The sequence below is a fragment of the Cyanistes caeruleus genome, chromosome 37 (genome assembly GCF_971803275.1).
Source record: "Cyanistes caeruleus chromosome 37, bCyaCae1.hap1.1, whole genome shotgun sequence".
NCBI lineage: Eukaryota > Metazoa > Chordata > Aves > Passeriformes > Paridae > Cyanistes > Cyanistes caeruleus.
This window is the reverse complement of record NC_141738.1, coordinates 1,537,514-1,556,545: the sequence shown is the minus strand read 5'-3', so window position 1 is coordinate 1,556,545 and position 19,032 is coordinate 1,537,514. Positions and strand designations below refer to the sequence as shown.

General features: G+C 47.2%; 1 protein-coding gene and 1 long non-coding RNA gene across 7 annotated transcripts in view; one reads left to right on the top strand and one right to left on the bottom strand.

The window, feature by feature from the left end:
* Positions 1–19,032, bottom strand: part of LOC147647492 (uncharacterized) — a 164,284-nt gene that overhangs the window by 56,025 nt on the left and 89,227 nt on the right. The gene's annotated exons all lie outside the window — the stretch shown is intronic.
* ACADVL (acyl-CoA dehydrogenase very long chain) overlaps positions 1–19,032 on the top strand; it is a 40,649-nt gene that overhangs the window by 4,665 nt on the left and 16,952 nt on the right. For 4 of the 6 annotated variants that reach the window (XR_015281523.1, XM_086871796.1, XM_086871801.1 and 1 more), the window contains exons 2-10: positions 299–338; positions 1,922–1,990; positions 3,078–3,150; positions 4,477–4,541; positions 4,640–4,774; positions 10,298–10,442; positions 11,914–12,043; positions 13,448–13,573; positions 17,619–17,817. Coding sequence is in view for 5 of the 6 variants with exons in the window: in XM_086871796.1 (XP_086727922.1) it covers positions 299–338; positions 1,922–1,990; positions 3,078–3,150; positions 4,477–4,541; positions 4,640–4,774; positions 10,298–10,442; positions 11,914–12,043; positions 13,448–13,573; positions 17,619–17,817 (982 nt within the window). In the remaining variant the exon portion in view is untranslated. Of the gene's footprint in view, positions 1–298; positions 339–1,921; positions 1,991–3,077; positions 3,151–4,476; positions 4,542–4,639; positions 4,775–9,939; positions 9,998–10,297; positions 10,443–11,913; positions 12,044–13,447; positions 13,574–17,618; positions 17,818–19,032 lie in introns of all 6 variants that reach the window. The other 2 variants (XM_086871800.1, XM_086871802.1) reach the window with 2 other exon arrangements.

Genomic DNA, 19,032 nt, shown 5'->3' with positions numbered 1-19,032 from the left:
AGTTTGGGGGCGTCCTGAGGTTTTGGGGGTGCGCTGGGATTTTTGGGGTTTTTTGGGGATTTTGGGGTTTTTTTTTTGGGGGGGGGTCTCGGATTTGGGGGTTTTGAAGGTTCTGGAAGTTTGGGGGTTGAGATTGAGGAATTTGAGGGGAGCTTTTGGAGGGGATCCAAAATCTTGTGGGGATTTTGGGGATCCCCCAAAATTTGAGGAGGAGGGGAATGGGAATTTGGGGGGAGAGGGGTCTCAGAGTTGTTTATTTTTTGGGGGGATCCTTTTTTAAAACCCCTTCAATTCACAGAATTGGGGCGCCCCGGCTGCAGAGCACGCATGAGGCGCAGGTAAGAAAACCTCCAAAATTCCAGAAAATTCCAGAAAATTCCACAGAATTCCACAAAATTCCAGCCCCAAATCCTTCCCAAATCCCTTTTAAAAAAGGATCCCGAAGAAAACCCCGCCCTTCCCTCACGCGCGTGACGTCAGAACTGGGGCAAAGGGCGGGAAGTGGAAACTGGGGGAAAGGTCAAGGGGGGGGGGATTGGGGGGGATTTGAGGGGATTTTGGGGGTCCTGAGGGGATTTTGGGGTTTTGAGGGGATTTTAGGGGTCCTGAGGGGATTTTGGGGGGGATTTGACGGGATTTTTGGGGGGGATTTGAGGGGATTTTGGGGGTCCTGAGGAGATTTTGGGGTTTTGAGGGGATTTTGGGGGTCCTGAGGGGATTTTTGGGGGGTCCTGAGGGGATTTTGGGGGGGATTTGACGGGATTTTTGGGGGGGATTTGACGGGATTTTGGGGGTCCTGAGGGGATTTTGGGGTTTTGAGGGGATTTTTTGGGGGTCCTGAGGGGTTTTGGGGGGGATTTGAGGAGATTTTGGGGGTCCTGAGGGGATTTTTTGGGGGTCCTGAGGTGTTTTGAGGAGATTTTGGGGGTCCTGAGGGGATTTTGGGGGGGATTTGAGGAGATTTTGGGGGTCCTGAGGGGATTTTGGGGTTTTGAGGGGATTTTTTGGGGGTCCTGAGGGGGTTTGGGTGGGATTTGAGGAGATTTTGGGGTTTTGAGGGGATTTTTGGGGGTCCTGAGGTGTTTTGAGGAGATTTTGGGGGTCCAGAGGGGATTTTGGGGTTTTGAGGGGATTTTCTGGGGGTCCTGAGGGGTTTTGGGTGGGATTTGAGGAGATTTTGGGGGTCCAGAGGAGATTTTGGGGGTCCTGAGGGGATTTTTTGGAGGTCCTGAGGGGGTTTGGGTGGGATTTGAGGAGATTTTGGGGGTCCAGAGGAGATTTTGGGGGTCCTGAGGGGATTTTGGGGTTTTGAGGGGATTTTTTGGAGGTCCTGACGGGATTTTTGGAGGGTCCTGAGGGGATTTTTGGGGGGTCCTGAGGGGTTTGGGTGGGATTTGAGGAGATTTTGGGGGTCCAGAGGGGATTTTTGGGGGTCCTGAGGTGTTTTGAGGAGATTTTGGGGGGTCCTGAGAGAGTTAGGGGGAGATTTTGGGGGGTCCTGAGGGGTTTTGAGGGGATTTTGGGGGGTCATGAGGGGGTTTGGGGGAGATTTTTGGGGATTTGAGAAGATTTTGGGGGTCCAGAGGGGATTTTGGGGGGTCCTGAGGGGTTTTGAGGGGATTTTTGGGGGTCCAGAGAGGATTTTGGGGGTCCTGAGAGAGTTTGGGGGAGATTTTGGGGGTCCTGAGGGGATTTGGGGGGGGCTTGGAGGGTTTTGAGGGGCTTTTTGGGGGGTCCTGAGGGGATTTTGAGGGGATTTTGGGGGGATTTGAGAGGATTTTGGGGGTCCTGGGGTGGAATTTGGGGGTCCTGGGGTGGAATTTGGGGGTCCTGAGATGGAATTTGGGGGTCCAGGAGGACTTTGAGGATTTGGGGGGGGTCTCTGATGATTTTTGGGGGGATTTTTCCCCCCTTTTCCCAGGCTGTGCTCCCCAAAACCGGGACCTCCACGGCCACTGCAGCCCCCCCAAAAACCGGGGGCAGCCTCGCGGTGAGTGGGGGGTCCTGGGGGGATTTGGGGGGTCCTGAGGGGGATTTGGGGGGTCCTGGGGGGGATTTGGGGAGGATTTGGGGGGATTTGGGGGGTCCTGGGGGGGATTTGGGGGGTCCTGAGGGGGCTTTGGGGGGCCCTGGGGGGGATTTGGGGGGTCCTGAGGGGGCTTTGGGGGGTCCTGGGGGGATTTGGGGAGTCCTGGGGGGGATTTGGGGGGGTCCTGGGGGGGATTTGGGGGGTCCTGGGGGGATTTGGGGGGTCCTGAGGGGGATTTGGGGGGCCCTGGGGGGATTTGGGGGGCCCTGGGGGGGATTTGGGGGGTCCTGAGGGGGATTTGGGGGGCCCTGGGGGGGATTTGGGGGGTCCTGAGGGGGATTTGGGGGGCTCTGGGGGGGATTTGGGGGGGATTTGGGGGGTCCTGGGGGGCTCTGGGGGGGATTTGGGGGGTCCTGGGGGGATTTGGGGGGTCCTGGGGGGGATTTGGGGGGTCCTGAGGGGATTTGGGGGGTCCTGGGGGGGATTTGGGGGGTCCTGAGGGGGATTTGGGGGGTCCTGGGGGGTCCTGAGGGGGATTTGGGGGGTCCTGGGGGGGTCCTGGGGGGGATTTGGGGGGTCCTGAGGGGGATTTGGGGGGTCCTGGGAGGGATTTTGGGGGGATTTGGGGATTTTGGGGGGTCTTGGAGGAGATTTTGGGGGTCCTGGAGGGGATTTTGAGGGTCCTGGAGGGGATTTTTGGGGTCCTGGGGGGATTTTGGGGGGAATTTGGGGATTTTGGGGGTCCTGGGGGGGATTTTGGGGGGAATTTGGGGATTTTTGGGGCTCCTGGATGAGATTTTGGGGGGAAATTTGGGGATTTTTGGGGTCCTGGGGGGGATTTTGGGGGTCCTGGAGGGGATTTTTGGGGTCCTGGGGGGGATTTTGGGGGGAATTTGTGGATTTTTGGGGCTCTTGGATGAGATTTTGGGGGGAATTTTGGGATTTTGGGGGGAATTTTGGGATTTTGGGGATTCCTGGTGACACAAAAAGATTTTTGGGGAGGATTTTGTGGATTTTGGGGCTCCCCTAAAACCTTTCCCACCCTCAGGAATCCAAATCCTTCGCCGTGGGGATGTTTTTGGGGCGCCTGAACGTGGAGCAGGTGTTCCCTTATCCCTCAGGTGAGGACACCCCAAAATCCAGGGAAATCCGGGAAAATTCGGGAGAATTCGGGAGAATTTTTGGGGAATTTTAGGGAATTTTTGGGGGAATTTTTGGGAATTTTTTGGGGAATTTTTGGGGAATTTTAGAGAATTTTTTGGGGAATTTTAGGGAATTTTTTGGGGAATTTTAGGGAATTTTTGGGGGAATTTTGAGGGAATTTTAAAGGAATTTTTTGGGGAATTTTGAGGAATTTTTGGGAAATTTTTGGGGAATTTTGGGGGAATTTTAGGGAATTTTTTGGGGAATTTTTTGGGGAATTTTTGGGAATTTTTGGGAATTTTTTGGGGAATTTTTGGGGAATTTTTTGGGGAATTTTTGGGAATTTTTTGGGGAATTTTTGGGGATTTTTGGGGAATTTTAAAGGAATTTTTGGGGAATTTTGAGGAATTTTGGGGGAATTTTAAAGGAATTTTTGGGGAATTTTGAGGAATTTTAAAGGAATTTTGGGGGAATTTTAAAGGAATTTTGAGGGAATTTTAAAGGAATTTTGGGGGAATTTTAAAGGAATTTTGGGGAATTTTTGGGGAATTTTTGGGGAATTTTAAAGGAATTTTGGGGGAATTTTGGTGGAATTTTGGGATAATTCCAGGATATTTTTGGGATATTTTTTGTGATAATTTTGGGATATTTTTGGGATAATTTTGGGACAATTCCAGGATAATTTTGGGACAATTCCAGGATATTTTTTGGGATAATTTTGGGACAATTCCAGGATAATTTTGAGATAATTTTGGGATATTTTGGGGATATTTTTTGTGATAATTTTGGGATATTTTTGGGATAATTCCAGGATAATTTTGGGATAATTCCAGGATAATTTTGGGATAATTCCAGGATATTTTTGGGATAATTTTGGGATATTTTTGGGACAATTCCAGGACAATTTTGGGATATTTTTGGGACAATTCCAGGATATTTTTGGGACAATTCCAGGATATTTTTGGGATAATTTTGGGACAATTCCAGGATAATTTTGAGATAATTTTGGGATATTTTGGGGATATTTTTTGTGATAATTTTGGGATATTTTTGGGATAATTTTGGGATAATTTTGGGATATTTTTGGGATAATTTTGGGACAATTCCAGGATAATTTTGGGATAATTCCGGGATAATTTTGGGATAATTTTGGGATATTTTTGGGATAATTTTGGGACAATTCCAGGATAATTTTGGGACAATTCCAGGATATTTTTGGGATAATTTTGGGATAATTTTGGGACAATTCCAGGATAATTTTGGGATAATTTTGGGATAATTTCCCCTTTTCCCCCCCTCCCCAGTCCTGACCCAAGAAGAAGAACAAACCCTGCAAGAACTCGTGACTCCCCTCACCCGCTTCTTTAAGGTAAAAACCCCCAAATTCCCACTTTTCCACCTCCTAAAAACCTCAGGAATTGCAAGAATCATCCCAAAAATCCCCAAAATTCCCAAATTTCCTGGCAGGAAGTGAACAACCCCGCCAAAAACGACGCCCTGGAGAAGGTGGAGGACGAGACCATGAAAGGGTTAAAGGAGTTGGGGGCGTTCGGGCTCCAGGTGCCCCCAGAATTTGGGGGTTTGGGTCTCAACAACACCCAGGTGAGGTTGGGGGACCCCAAAATCGTCTCCCAGTAAATCCCAGTTTGGCCCAGTTCATCCCAGTTTGGCCCAGTTTGGCCCAGTTCCCAAAAAATTCGTCCCAAATCTTCAAAAATTTCCCTCAAATTCGCCCAAAATCCCCCCAGGATTCACCAAATTCCCCCAATTTCCCCCCAAATCTCTTCCCAGTTCATCCCAGTTCATCCCAGTTCATCCCAGTTCATCCCAGTAAATCCCAGTAAATCCCAGTTAATCCCAGTTCCCAAAAATCCTCCAAAAATTCCACTCAAATTCGCCCAAAATCCTCCCAGGATTCCCCAAATTCCCCCCAAATCTTCTCAAATCCCTTCCCAGTTCATCCCAGTTCATCCCAGTTTGTCCCAGTTTGTCCCAGTTTGTCCCAGTTCATCCCAGTTGCTCCCAGTAAATCCCAGTCCCAAAAAATTCGTCCCAAATCTCCAAAAATTCCACGGAAATTTGCCCAAAATCCTCCCAGGATTCACCAAATTCCCCCAATTTCCCCCCAAATCCCTTCCCAGTTCATCCCAGTTCATCCCAGTTCGTCCCAGTTTGTCCCAGTTTGTCCCAGTTGCTCCCAGTTTGTCCCAGTAAATCCCAGTTCCAAGAAATTCATCCCAAATCTCCAAAAATTCCACTCAAATTCACCCAAAATCCCCCCAGGATTCCCCAAATTCCCCCAATTTCCCCCCAAATCTCTTCCCAGTTTGTCCCAGTTTGTCCCAGTTGCTCCCAGTAAATCCCAGTTCATCCCAGTAAATCCCAGTTTGTCCCAGTTGCTCCCAGTTGCTCCCAGTAAATCACAGTTCCAAAAAATTCGCCCCAAATCTCCAAAAATTCCACTCAAATTCGCCCAAAATCCCCCCAGGATTCACCAAATTCCCCCCAAATCCCTTCCCAGTTCATCCCAGTTCATCCCAGTTGCTCCCAGTTTGTCCCAGTAAATCCCAGTTCCAAGAAATTCATCCCAAATCTCCAAAAATTCCACTCAAATTCACCCAAAATCCCCCCAGGATTCCCCAAATTCCCCCAATTTCCCCCCAAATCTCTTCCCAGTTTGTCCCAGTTTGTCCCAGTTGCTCCCAGTAAATCCCAGTTCATCCCAGTAAATCCCAGTTTGTCCCAGTTGCTCCCAGTTGCTCCCAGTAAATCACAGTTCCAAAAAATTCGCCCCAAATCTCCAAAAATTCCACTCAAATTTGCCCAAAATCCTCCCAGGATTCACCAAATTCCCCCAGTTTCCCCCCAAATCCCTTCCCAGTTCATCCCAGTTCATCCCAGTTCATCCCAGTTCATCCCAGTTTGTCCCAGTTTGTCCCAGTAAATCCCAGTTCCCAAAAAATTCGTCCCAAATCTCCAAAAATTCCACTCAAATTCACCCAAAATCCTCCCAGGATTCACCAAATTCCCCCAAATTCCCCCCAAATCTCATCCCAGTTCATCCCAGTTCATCCCAGTTCGTCCCAGTTCATCCCAGTTCCTCCCAGTTCATCCCAGTTTGTCCCAGTTCATCCCAGTTCATCCCAGTTCCTCCCAGTTCATCCCAGTCCATCCCAGTTCGTCCCAGTAAATCCCAGTTCCCAAAAAATTCGCCCCAAATCTTCAAAAATTTCCCTCAAATTCGCCCAAAATCCCCCCAGGATTCCCCAAATTCCCCCCAAATCCCTTCCCAGTTCATCCCAGTTTGTCCCAGTTCATCCCAGTTCATCCCAGTTCGTCCCAGTAAATCCCAGTTCCAAAAAATTCGCCCCAAATCTTCAAAAATTTCCCTCAAATTCGCCCAAAATCCCCCCAGGATTCACCAAATTCCCCCAATTTCTCCCCAAATCTCTTCCCAGTTCATCCCAGTTCATCCCAGTTCATCCCAGTTCATCCCAGTAAATCCCAGTAAATCCCAGTTAATCCCAGTTCCCAAAAATCCTCCAAAAATTCCACTCAAATTCGCCCAAAATCCCCCCAGGATTCACCAAATTCCCCCAATTTCCCCCCAAATCTTCTCAAATCCATTCCCAGTTCATCCCAGTTTGTCCCAGTTCATCCCAGTTCATCCCAGTTCATCCCAGTTTGCTCCCAGTTTGTCCCAGTTTGTCCCAGTTCGTTCCAGTTCCCAAAAAATTCATCCCAAATCTCCAAAAATTCCACTCAAATTCACCCAAAATCCCCCCAGGATTCCCCAAATTCCCCCCAAATCCCTTCCCAGTAACTCCCAGTTCATCCCAGTAACTCCCAGTTGCTCCCAGTTGCTCCCAGTAAATCCCAGTTTGTCCCAGTTCCCAAAAAATTCGTCCCAAATCTCCAAAAATTCCACTCAAATTCGCCCAAAATCCCCCCAGGATTCACCAAATTCCCCCAAATTCCCCCCAAATCCCTTCCCAGTTCATCCCAGTTCATCCCAGTTCATCCCAGTAAATCCCAGTTGCTCCCAGTTGCTCCCAGTTCGTCCCAGTAAATCCCAGTTCCAAGAAATTCGCCCCAAATCTCCAAAAATTCCACTCAAATTCGCCCAAAATCCTCCCAGGATTCCCCAAATTCCCCCAAATTCCCCCCAAATCCCTTCCCAGTTCATCCCAGTTCATCCCAGTTCATCCCAGTTCATCCCAGTTCATCCCAGTTCATCCCAGTTTATCCCAGTAAATCCCAGTTCCAAAAAATCCTCCCCAAATCTCCAAAAATCCCCCTGGGACCCCCCTGGGACCCCCTGGGACCCCCCGATCTCCCCCCAATTGGGCTCCCAGTGGCTCCCAGTTCCCTCCCAGTGCCCTCCCAGTCCCTCCCAGTGCCCCCAAATCCTCCCCAAACCTCCAAAAATCCCCCTGAAACCTCCCTGAAACCCCCCTGGGACCCCCTGGGACCCCCTGGGACCCCCTGGGACCCCCCAATCTCCCCCCATTTGGGGTCCCAGTCCCTCCCAGTATCTCCCAGTCCCTCCCAGTAACTCCCAGTGCCCCCAAATCCTCCCCAAACCTCCAAAAATCCCCCCCAAACCTCCCTGAAACCCCCCTGGGACCCCCTGGGACCCCCTGGGACCCCCCAATCTCCCCCCAATTGGGGTCCCAGTGGCTCCCAGTTTGTCCCAGTCCCTCCCAGTTCCCTCCCAGTAACTGCCAGTGTCCCCAGTACGCTCGGCTGGTGCAGATCGTGGGCCAGCACGACCTGGGGGTGGGGATCACGCTCGGTGCCCACCCAAACCTCCCCAAAATCCCCCCAAAATCCCCCTGGGACCCCCTGGGACCCCCTGGGACCCCCTGGGACCCCCTGGGACCCCCCGATCTCCCCCCAATTGGGGTCCCAGTCCCTCCCAGTCCCTCCCAGTCCCTCCCAGTAACTCCCAGTGCCCTCCCAGTGCCCCCAAATCCTCCCCAAACCCCCAAAAATCCCCCTGGGACCCCCTGGGACCCCCTGGGACCCCCCAATCTCCCCCCAATTGGGGTCCCAGTCCCTCCCAGTGCCCTCCCAGTGCCCCCAAATCCTCCCCAAACCTCCAAAAATCCCCCCAAAAATCCCCCTGGGACCCCCTGGGACCCCCCAATCTCCCCCCAGTTGGGGTCCCAGTGGCTCCCAGTGGCTCCCAGTTCCCTCCCAGTAACTCCCAGTGCTCACAGTGCCCCCAAATCCTCCCCAAACCTCCAAAAATCCCCCCCAAACCTCCCTGAAACCCCCCTGGGACCCCCTGGGACCCCCCGATCTCCCCCCAATTGGGCTCCCAGTCCCTCCCAGTTTGTCCCAGTCCCTCCCAGTCCCTCCCAGTAACTCCCAGTGTCCCCAGTACGCTCGGCTGGTGCAGATCGTGGGCCAGCACGACCTGGGGGTGGGGATCACGCTCGGTGCCCACCCAAACCTCCCCAAAATCCCCCCAAAATCCCCCCTGGGACCCCCTGGGACCCCCTGGGACCCCCTGGGACCCCCCGATCTCTCCCCAATTGGGGTCCCAGTGGCTCCCAGTTCCCTCCCAGTAACTCCCAGTAACTCCCAGTGCCCCCAAATCCTCCCCAAACCTCCAAAAATCCCCCTGGGACCCCCCTGAAACCCCCCTGGGACCCCCTGGGACCGCCTGGGACCCCCTGGGACCCCCTGGGACCCCCCGATCTCCCCCCAATTGGGCTCCCAGTTCCTCCCAGTAACTCCCAGTGCTCCCAGTACGCTCGGCTGGTGCAGATCGTGGGCCAGCACGACCTGGGGGTGGGGATCACGCTCGGTGCCCACCCAAACCTCCCCAAAATCCCCCCAAAATCCCCCTGGGACCCCCTGGGACCCCCTGGGACCCCCTGGGACCCCCCTGGGACCCCCTGGGACCCCCTGGGACCCCCCAATCTCCCCCCAATTGGGGTCCCAGTCCCTCCCAGTCCCTCCCAGTCTCTCCCAGTCCCTCCCAGTGCCCTCCCAGTAACTCCCAGTGCTCCCAGTGCCCTCCCAGTGCCCCCAAATCCTCCCCAAACCCCCAAAAATCCCCCTGGGACCCCCCTGAAACCCCCCTGGGACCCCCTGGGACCGCCTGGGACCCCCTGAAACCCCCCTGGGACCCCCCTGGGACCCCCTGGGACCCCCTGGGACCCCCTGGGACCCCCTGGGACCCCCCAATCTCCCCCCAATTGGGGTCCCAGTGGCTCCCAGTTCCCTCCCAGTCCCTCCCAGTAACTCCCAGTGCCCCCAAATCCTCCCCAAACCTCCAAAAATCCCCCCCAAACCTCCCTGAAACCCCCCTGGGACCCCCCAATCTCCCCCCAATTGGGCTCCCAGTGGCTCCCAGTTTGTCCCAGTCCCTCCCAGTCCCTCCCAGTAACTCCCAGTGTCCCCAGTACGCTCGGCTGGTGCAGATCGTGGGCCAGCACGACCTGGGGGTGGGGATCACGCTCGGTGCCCACCCAAACCTCCCCAAAATCCCCCCAAAATCCCCCTGGGACCCCCTGGGACCCCCTGGGACCCCCCAATCTCCCCCCAATTGGGCTCCCAGTCCCTCCCAGTAACTGCCAGTGCTCCCAAATCCTCCCCAAATCCTCCCCAAACCCCCAAAAATCCCCCTGAAACCTCCCTGAAACCCCCCTGGGACCCCCTGGGACCCCCTGGGACCCCCCGATCTCCCCCCAATTGGGGTCCCAGTGGCTCCCAGTGCCCTCCCAGTCCCTCCCAGTAACTGCCAGTGTCCCCAGTACGCTCGGCTGGTGCAGATCGTGGGCCAGCACGACCTGGGGGTGGGGATCACGCTCGGTGCCCACCCAAACCTCCCCAAAATCCCCCCAAAATCCCCCTGGGACCCCCTGGGACCCCCTGGGACCCCCTGGGACCCCCCTGGGACCCCTCGATCTCCCCCCAATTGGGGTCCCAGTCCCTCCCAGTAACTCCCAGTGCTCCCAGTAACTCCCAGTGCCCCCAAATCCTCCCCAAACCCCCAAAAATCCCCCTGGGACCCCCCTGGGACCCCCTGGGACCCCCCGATCTCCCCCCAATTGGGCTCCCAGTGGCTCCCAGTCCCTCCCAGTCCCTCCCAGTAACTGCCAGTGTCCCCAGTACGCTCGGCTGGTGCAGATTGTGGGCCAGCACGACCTGGGGGTGGGGATCACGCTCGGAGCCCACCAATCCATCGGATTCAAGGGGCTGCTGCTCTTCGGGAGCCGCCAGCAGAAGGAGAAATACCTGCCCCGGGTGGCCACGGGTGAGCCCGCAGTGAGCACAGAATGTCCCCAAAATGGTCCCAAAAAATTCCCAAAATATTCCCAAAATATCACCAAAAACTTCCCAAAATGTTCCCAGAATGCTCCCAAAATATCACCAAAAACTTCCCAAAATATCCCCAAAATATTCCCAAAAAATTCCCAAAATATCCCCAAAATATCCCCCAAATATCCCTAAAATATTCCCAAAATATCCCTAAAAACTTCCCAAAATGTTCCTAAAAACTTCCCAAAATATCCCTAAAAACTTCCCAAAATATCCCTAAAAACTTCCCAAAATATCCCCAAAATATTCCCTAAAACTTCCCAAAATATCCCTAAAAACTTCCCAAAATATCCCTAAAAGCTTCCCGAAATATCCCTAAAAACTTCCCAAAAAATTCCCAAAATGTTCTTAAAATGTTCTTAAAATCTTCCCAAAAAATCCCTGAAAAATTCCCCAAAAATCCCAAAAAAATCCCATAAAATCCCAAAAAAATCCCAAAAAATCCCTAAAAAGTCCCCCCCAAAAATCCCCAAAAAATCCCCAAAAATCCCAAAAAAATTCCCAAAAAATTCCAAAAAAAATCCCAAACAAATCCCCCAAAAATCCCCAAAAAGTCCCAAAAAAATCCCAAAAAATCCCAAAAAAATCCCCAAAAAATCCCAAAAAATCCAAAAAAAATCCCAAAAATCCCCCAAAAATCCTAAAAAAATCCAAAAAAAATCCCAAAAAAATCCCAAAAAATTCCAAAAAAATCCCGAAAAAATCCCCAAAAAAATCCCAAAAAATCCCAAAAAATTCCCAAAAAATCCCAAAAAATCCCAAAAAAATCCCAAAAAATCCCAAAAAATCCCCAAAAAAATCCCAAAAAATCCCAAAAAATTCCCAAAAAATCCCAAAAAATCCCAAAAAAATCCCAAAAAATCCCCCAAAAATCCCCAAAAATCCCAAAAAATCCCCCAAAAATCCGAAAAAATCCCTAAAAAATCCCCAAAAAATCCCAAAAAATCCCCAAAAAATCCCAAAAAAATCCCCAAAAAAATCCCAAAAAATCCCAAAAAATCCCCAAAAATCCCCAAAAAATCCCCAAAAATTCCCCAAAAAATCCCAAAAAATCCAAAAAAATCCCCAAAAAATCCCCAAAAAATCCCAAAAAATCCCCCAAAAATATTCCCAAAATATTCCTAAAAAATTCCCAAAAAATCCCAAAAAATCCCCCCAAAAAATCCCAAAAAATCCCCCAAAAAAATCCCAAAAAATCCCCAAAAAAATCCCTAAAAAATTAAAAAAAAATCCCAAAAAATCCCCCAAAAAATCCTAAAAAAATCCCCAAAAAATCCCAAAAAAATCCGAAAAAATCCGTAAAAAATCCCCAAAAATTCCCAAAAAATCCCCCAAAAAATCCAAAAAAATCCCAAAAAAATCCCAAAAAATTCCAAAAAAAATCCCCAAATTCCCATTTTTTTTAGGGGAACTGGTGGCCGCTTTTTGCCTGACTGAACCCGGCAGCGGCTCCGACGCCGCCTCCATCCGGAGCCGAGCCACTCCCAGCCCCTGCGGAACCTTCTGGACCTTGGAAGGGGAAAAAATCTGGATCAGGTCGGGAATTCCGGGAATTTTGGGAATTTGGGGTGGAGTGGAGTGGAAATTTGGGGCAAAAATTGGAAATTTGGGGCAAAAATTGGAATTTTAAGGGGAAAAATTGGAAATTTTGGGGGAAAAATTGGAATTTTTTCCCAAAATTCCCATTTTTCCCCCTAAAAATCCCCATTTCCCTCCAAAATTCCCATTTTTCCCCGTAAAAACCCCAATTTTTTTCCCAAAATTCCCATTTTTCCCCCTAAAAATCCCATTTTTCCCCCCAAAAACCCCAATTTTCCCCCTAAAAATCCCAATTTTCCCCCCAAAATCCCCATTTCCCCCCCAAAAATCCCCATTTTCCCCCTAAAAATCCCAACTTTTTACCTAAAAACCCCAATTTTCCCCCTAAAATCCCAATTTTCCCCCCAAAAGTCCCAATTTTCCCCCTAAAAACCCCAATTTTCCCCCTAAAAATCCCAATTTTTTTCCCAAAACCCCCAATTTTTCTCCTAAAAATCCCAATTTTTTTCCCAAAAACCCCAATTTTTCCCCTAAAAATCCCAGTTTTTTTCCTAAAAACCCCAATTTTTTTCCTAAAATTCCCATTTTTCCCCCTAAAAACCTCGATTTTTTTCCCAAAATTCCCATTTTTCCCCCTAAAAACCCCAATTTTTTTCCCAAAAATCCCAATTTTCCCCCTAAAAATCCCATTTTTCCCCTTAAAAACCCCAATTTTTTTCCCAAAACCCCAATTTTTCCCCCAAATCCCCATTTTTGCCCCCAATTTTCCCCTAAAATTCCCAATTTTCCCCCAAAATTCCCATTTTTTCCTCTAAAAACCCCAATTTTCCCCCTAAAAATCCCATTTTTCCCCTTAAAAACCCCAATTTTTTTCCCAAAAACCCCAATTTTTCCCCTAAAATCCCCATTTCCCCCCCAAAAATCCCAATTTTCCTCCTAAAAACCCCAATTTTTCCCCTAAAAACCCCAATTTTCCTCCCAAAATTCCCATTTTTCCCCCTAAAAACCCCAATTTTTTTCCCAAAATTCCCATTTTTCCCCCTAAAAACCCCAATTTTTTTCCTAAAATTCCCATTTTTCCCCCTAAAAACCCCAATTTTTTTCCTAAAATTCCCATTTTTCCCCCTAAAAACCCCAATTTTCCTCCCAAAATTCCCATTTTTCCCCCTAAAAACCCCAATTTTTTTCCCAAAATTCCCATTTTTCCCCCTAAAAACCCCAATTTTTTTCCTAAAATTCCCATTTTTCCCCCTAAAAACCCCAATTTTTTTCCTAAAAACCCCAATTTTCCCCCTAAAAACCCCAATTTTTTTCCTAAAAACCCCAATTTTTCCCCCAAAAACCCCAATTTTTTTCCCAAAATCCCCATTTTTTCCCCTAAATTCCCCTTTCCCCCCGCAGCAACGGCGGCATCGCCGATCTGTTCACGGTGTTTGCCCAGACCCCGCTCCGGGACGAGCGGACCGGGGAATCCCGGGACAGAATCACCGCGTTCATCGTGGAGCGCGGCTTCGGCGGCGTCACCCAGTGAGTGCTGGGAGCTGGAATTCCGGGAATTCCGGGAATCCCGGGCCCTGCTGGGAGGGGAATCCCAGGGAAATTCCATCCCCAACCTTTCCCCTCTTTTTCCCTTTTTTTCCCTTTTTTTTACCATTTTTTCCCCATTTTTTTCCCATTTTTTCCCATTTTTTTACCATTTTTTTCCCATTTTTTCCCCATTTTTTTCCCTGTTTTTCACATTTTTTCCCCATTTTTCCCATTTTTTTCCCATTTTTTCCCATTTTTTCCTCATTTTTTCCCATTTTTTTCCCATTTTTTCCCCATTTTTTTCCCCATTTTTTTCCCATTTTTTTCCCATTTTTTCCCATTTTTTTCCCATTTTTTCCCATTTTTTTTCTCATTTTTTTCACATTTTTTTCCCTTTTTTTCTCATTTTTTTCACATTTTTTTCCCATTTTTTTCACATTTTTTTCACATTTTTTTCACATTTTTTTCCCATTTTTTTCCCATTTTTTTCCCATTTTTTTCCCATTTTTTCCCATTTTTTTTCTCATTTTTTTCACATTTTTTTCCCTTTTTTTCACATTTTTTTCACATTTTTTTACCATTTTTTTACCATTTTGTTCCCATTTTTTTCCCATTTTTTTCCCATTTTTTCCCATTTTTTTTCCCATTTTTTTCACATTTTTTTCACATTTTTTTACCATTTTTTTCCCATTTTTTTCACATTTTTTTCCCATTTTTTTCACATTTTATCCCCATTTTTTTCCCAATTTTTCCCTTTTTTTCCCATTTTATTCCAAATTTTTCCCATTTTTTCCCCATTTTTTCCCATTTTTTTCACATTTTTTTCCCATTTTTTCCCATTTTTTTCTCCTTTTTTTCCCATTTTTTTCCCATTTTTTCCCATTTTTTTCCCATTTTTTTCCCATTTTTTCCCATTTTTTCCCCTTTTTTTCCCATTTTTTTCCCATTTTTTCCCATTTTTTTCCCATTTTTTTCCCTTTTTTTCCCATTTTTTCCCCATTTTTTTCCCCATTTTTTTCCCATTTTTTTCCCATTTTTTTCCCATTTTTTCCCATTTTTTTTCTCATTTTTTTCACATTTTTTTCCCTTTTTTTCACATTTTTTTCACATTTTTTTCCCATTTTTTTCCCATTTTTTTCCCATTTTTTTCCCATTTTTTCCCATTTTTTTTCTCATTTTTTTCACATTTTTTTCCCTTTTTTTCACATTTTTTTCACATTTTTTTCCCATTTTTTTACCATTTTTTTACCATTTTGTTCCCATTTTTTTCCCATTTTTTTCCCATTTTTTCCCATTTTTTTTCCCATTTTTTTCACATTTTTTTCACATTTTTTTACCATTTTTTTCCCATTTTTTTCACATTTTTTTCCCATTTTTTTCACATTTTATCCCCATTTTTTTCCCAATTTTTCCCTTTTTTTCCCATTTTATTCCAAATTTTTCCCATTTTTTCCCCATTTTTTCCCATTTTTTTCACATTTTTTTCCCATTTTTTCCCATTTTTTTCTCCTTTTTTTCCCATTTTTTTCCCATTTTTTCCCATTTTTTCCCCTTTTTTTCCCATTTTTTCCCATTTTTTCCCCTTTTTTTCCCATTTTTTTCCCATTTTTTCCCATTTTTTTCCCATTTTTTTCACATTTTTTCCCATTTTTTTCACATTTTTTTACCATTTTTTTCACATTTTTTTCACATTTTTTTCACATTTTTTTCACATTTTTTTCACATTTTTTTACCATTTTTTTCACATTTTTTCCCATTTTTTTCACATTTTTTTCCCATTTTTTTCACATTTTTTTACCATTTTTTTCACATTTTTTTACCATTTTTTTCCCATTTTTTCCCATTTTTTTCCCCATTTTTTCCCATTTTTTCCCATTTTTTTCACATTTTTTTCCCCTTTTTTTCCCATTTTGTTCCCATTTTTTTCCCCATTTTTTCCCATTTTTTCCCATTTTTTTCACATTTTTTTACCATTTTTTTCCCATTTTTTCCCATTTTTTTCCCCATTTTTTCCCATTTTTTCCCATTTTTTTCACATTTTTTTCCCCTTTTTTTCCCATTTTGTTCCCATTTTTTTCCCCTTTTTTTCCCATTTTTTCCCATTTTTTTCACATTTTTTTCCCATTTTTTTCCCATTTTTTTCACATTTTTTTCCCTTTTTTTACCATTTTGTTCCCATTTTTTTTCCATTTTTTTCCCATGATTTTCCCATTTTTTCCCATTTTTTCCCATTTTTTTCACATTTTTTTCTCATTTTTTCCCATTTTTTTCTCATTTTTTCCCATTTTTTTCTCATTTTTTTCACATTTTTTTCTCATTTTTTCCCATTTTTTTACCATTTTTTCCCCATTTTTTTCCCATTTTTTTCCCTTTTGTTCCCATTTTTTTCCCATTTTTTTTCTCATTTTGTTCCCATTTTTTTCCCATTTTTTTCCCATTTTTTCCCACATTTTTTCCACATTTTTCCCACCCCTTTCCCCCCCCTTTTCCCACCCATTTTCCCATGATTTCCCCACGTTTATTCCCACATTTTCCCCCCCCTTTTTCCCCTTTTTCCCCCATTTTTCCCCCCCTTTTCCCATCGTTTTCCCTATGATTTTCCCCCCTTTTCCCATGGTTTTTCCCACCCATTTTCCCACGATTTCCCCACATTTTTCCCCCATTATTCCCCCCCTTTTCCCCCCATTTTTCCCACCCATTTTTCCCACCCTTTTCCCACCCATTTCCCCACGTTTTCCCCACGTTTATTCCCCCATTTTCCCACCATTTTCCCCCCCTTTTCTCACTGTTTTCCCTATGATTTTCCCACATTTTTCCCACCCTTTTCCCTTCCTTTTCCCTTCCTTTTCCCTCCCTTTTCCCACGATTTTCCCACATTTTTCCCCCCTTTTCCCCCATTTTTCCCACCCATTTCCCTTCCTTTTCCCACCCATTTCCCTTCCTTTTCCCACCCTTTTCCCACCCATTTCCCCACATTTTTCCCACATTTTTCCCCATTTTCCCCCCCTTTTCCCCCATTTTTCCCACCCATTTCCCTTCCTTTTCCCACCCTTTTCCCACACATTTCCCCACATTTTTCCCCATTTTTCCCCCCTTTCCCCCATTTTCCCCCCCTTTTCCCCCCCATTTTCCCTTCCTTTTCCCCCCCCTTTTCCCCCCATTTTCCCCCATTTTTCCCATGATTTTTCGCCCCTTTTCCCCACATTTTCCCCCCATTTTTCCCCCTTTTTCCCCCCTTTTCCCACATTTTTCCCATGTTTTTCCCACCCATTTTCCCATGATTTCCCCCCATTTTTCCCCACATTTTTCCCCACATTTTCCCCCCCTTTTCCCCCATTTTTCCCATGATTTTTCCCACCCATTTTCCCCCATTTTTCCCACCCTTTTCCCACTGTTTTCCCTATGATTTTCCCCCCTTTTCCCCCATTTTTCCCATGATTTTCCCACATTTTTCCCCCATTTTTCCCACCCATTTCCCCACGTTTTTCCCACATTTTTCCCACCCCTTTTCCCCCCTTTTCCCCCATTTTTCCCATGGTTTTTCCCACCCATTTTCCCATGATTTCCCCCCATTTTTCCCCCCTTTTCCCCACATTTTTCCCCACATTTTCCCCCCTTTTCCCCATTTTTCCCATGATTTCCCCCCATTTTTCCCCCCATTTTCCCCCCTTTTCCCCCATTTTTCCCATGGTTTTTCCCACTGTTTTCCCATGATTTCCCCCCATTTTTCCCCTCTTTTTTCCCCCCTTTCCCCCCATTTTTCCCACCCTTTTCCCACCCATTTCCCCACGTTTTCCCCACATTTTCCCCCCCTTTTTCCCCATTTTTCCCATGATTTTTCCCACATTTTTCCCCCCCTTTTCCCACCCATTTTTCCCATGATTTCCCCCCCTTTTTTCCCCCCTTTTCCCCCCGTTTTTCCCACATTTTTCCCACTGTTTTCCCTATGATTTCCCCCCATTTTCCCCCCCTTTTCCCACATTTTTCCCACTGTTTCCCCATGATTTCCCCCCTTTTTTCCCCCTTTTCCCCCCGTTTTTCCCAGCGGTCCCCCCGAGAAGAAGCTGGGCATCCGCGCCTCCAACACGGCGTCCGTTCACTTCTCGGACGTGAAAATTCCGGCCGGGAACGTCCTGGGAGCGCCGGGCTCGGGCTTCAAGGTGGCCATGGCCATCCTCAACAACGGCCGCTTCGGGATGGCCGCGGCCATGGCCGGAACCATCCGGGGGCTCATGGAGCACGCGGTGAGGAGCTGGGAAAATCCCGGAAAATCATGGGAAAATCCAGGGAAAATCCTGGGAAAATCCTGGAAAAATCCCGGGAAAATACCGGGAAAAATCGGGGAAAATTGGGGAAAAATTCAGGGAAGTGTTGGGAAAAATCCCAGAAAAAATCGGGGAAAATCTGCCCTGGCCGGAACCATCCGGGGGCTCATGGAGCACGCGGTGAGGAGCTGGGAAATCCGGGAAAAATCCCGGGAAAATTGGGGAAAAATTGGGGAAAAATCCCAGGAAAATCCGGGTAAAAATCAGGGAAAATTCGGGAAAAATCCTGGGAAAATTGGGGAAAAATCCCGGGAAAATTCGGGGAAAATTCAGGGAAAAATCAGGAAAAATCCTGGAAAAATCCTGGAAAAAATCCCGGGAAAATTCGGAGAAAATTTGGGGAAAATTCGGGGAAAATTCGGGGAAAATTCAGGAAAAATTCGGGAAAAAATTGGGGAAAATTTGGGAAAAATCCTGGAAAAATCCCGGAAAAAATCGGGAAAAATCCAGGGAAAATTGGGGAAAAATCCCAGAAAAAATCGGGAAAAATCCCGGGAAAATCCTGGGAAAATCCCGGAAAAATTCGGGGAAAATTTGGGGACGTGTTGGGGAAAAATCCCAGAAAAAATCGGGGAAAATCTGCCCTGGCCGGAACCATCCGGGGGCTCATGGAGCACGCGGTGAGGAGCTGGGAAAATCCTGGAAAAATTCGGGGAAAATACCGGGAAAATCCTGGGAAAATCCCGGGAAAAAACGGGGAAAATTCGGGAAAAATCCCGGGAAAATTCGGGGAAAATTCGGGAAAAATCGGGGAAAATTCGGGGAAAATTCGGGGAAAAATCCTGTAAAAATCCCGGGAAAAATCGGGGAAAATGCCGGGAAAATTCAGGAAAAATCCTGGAAAAATCCTGGGAAAATTCGGGGAAAATCTGCCCTGGCCGGAACCATCCGGGGGCTCATGGAGCACGCGGTGAGGAGCCGGGAAAATCCCGGGAAAATTCGGGGAAAATCCTGGAAAAATCCCGGGAAAATCCTGGGAAAATCCCAGGAATGGGTGGGAAAAATCCCGGGAAAAATCGGAGAAAATTCAGGGAAGTGTTGGGAAAAATCCCAGAAAAAATCGGGGAAAATTCGGGGAAAAATCCCGGGGAAATTCGGGGAAAATTCGGGGAAAATTCAGGAAAAATCCCGGAA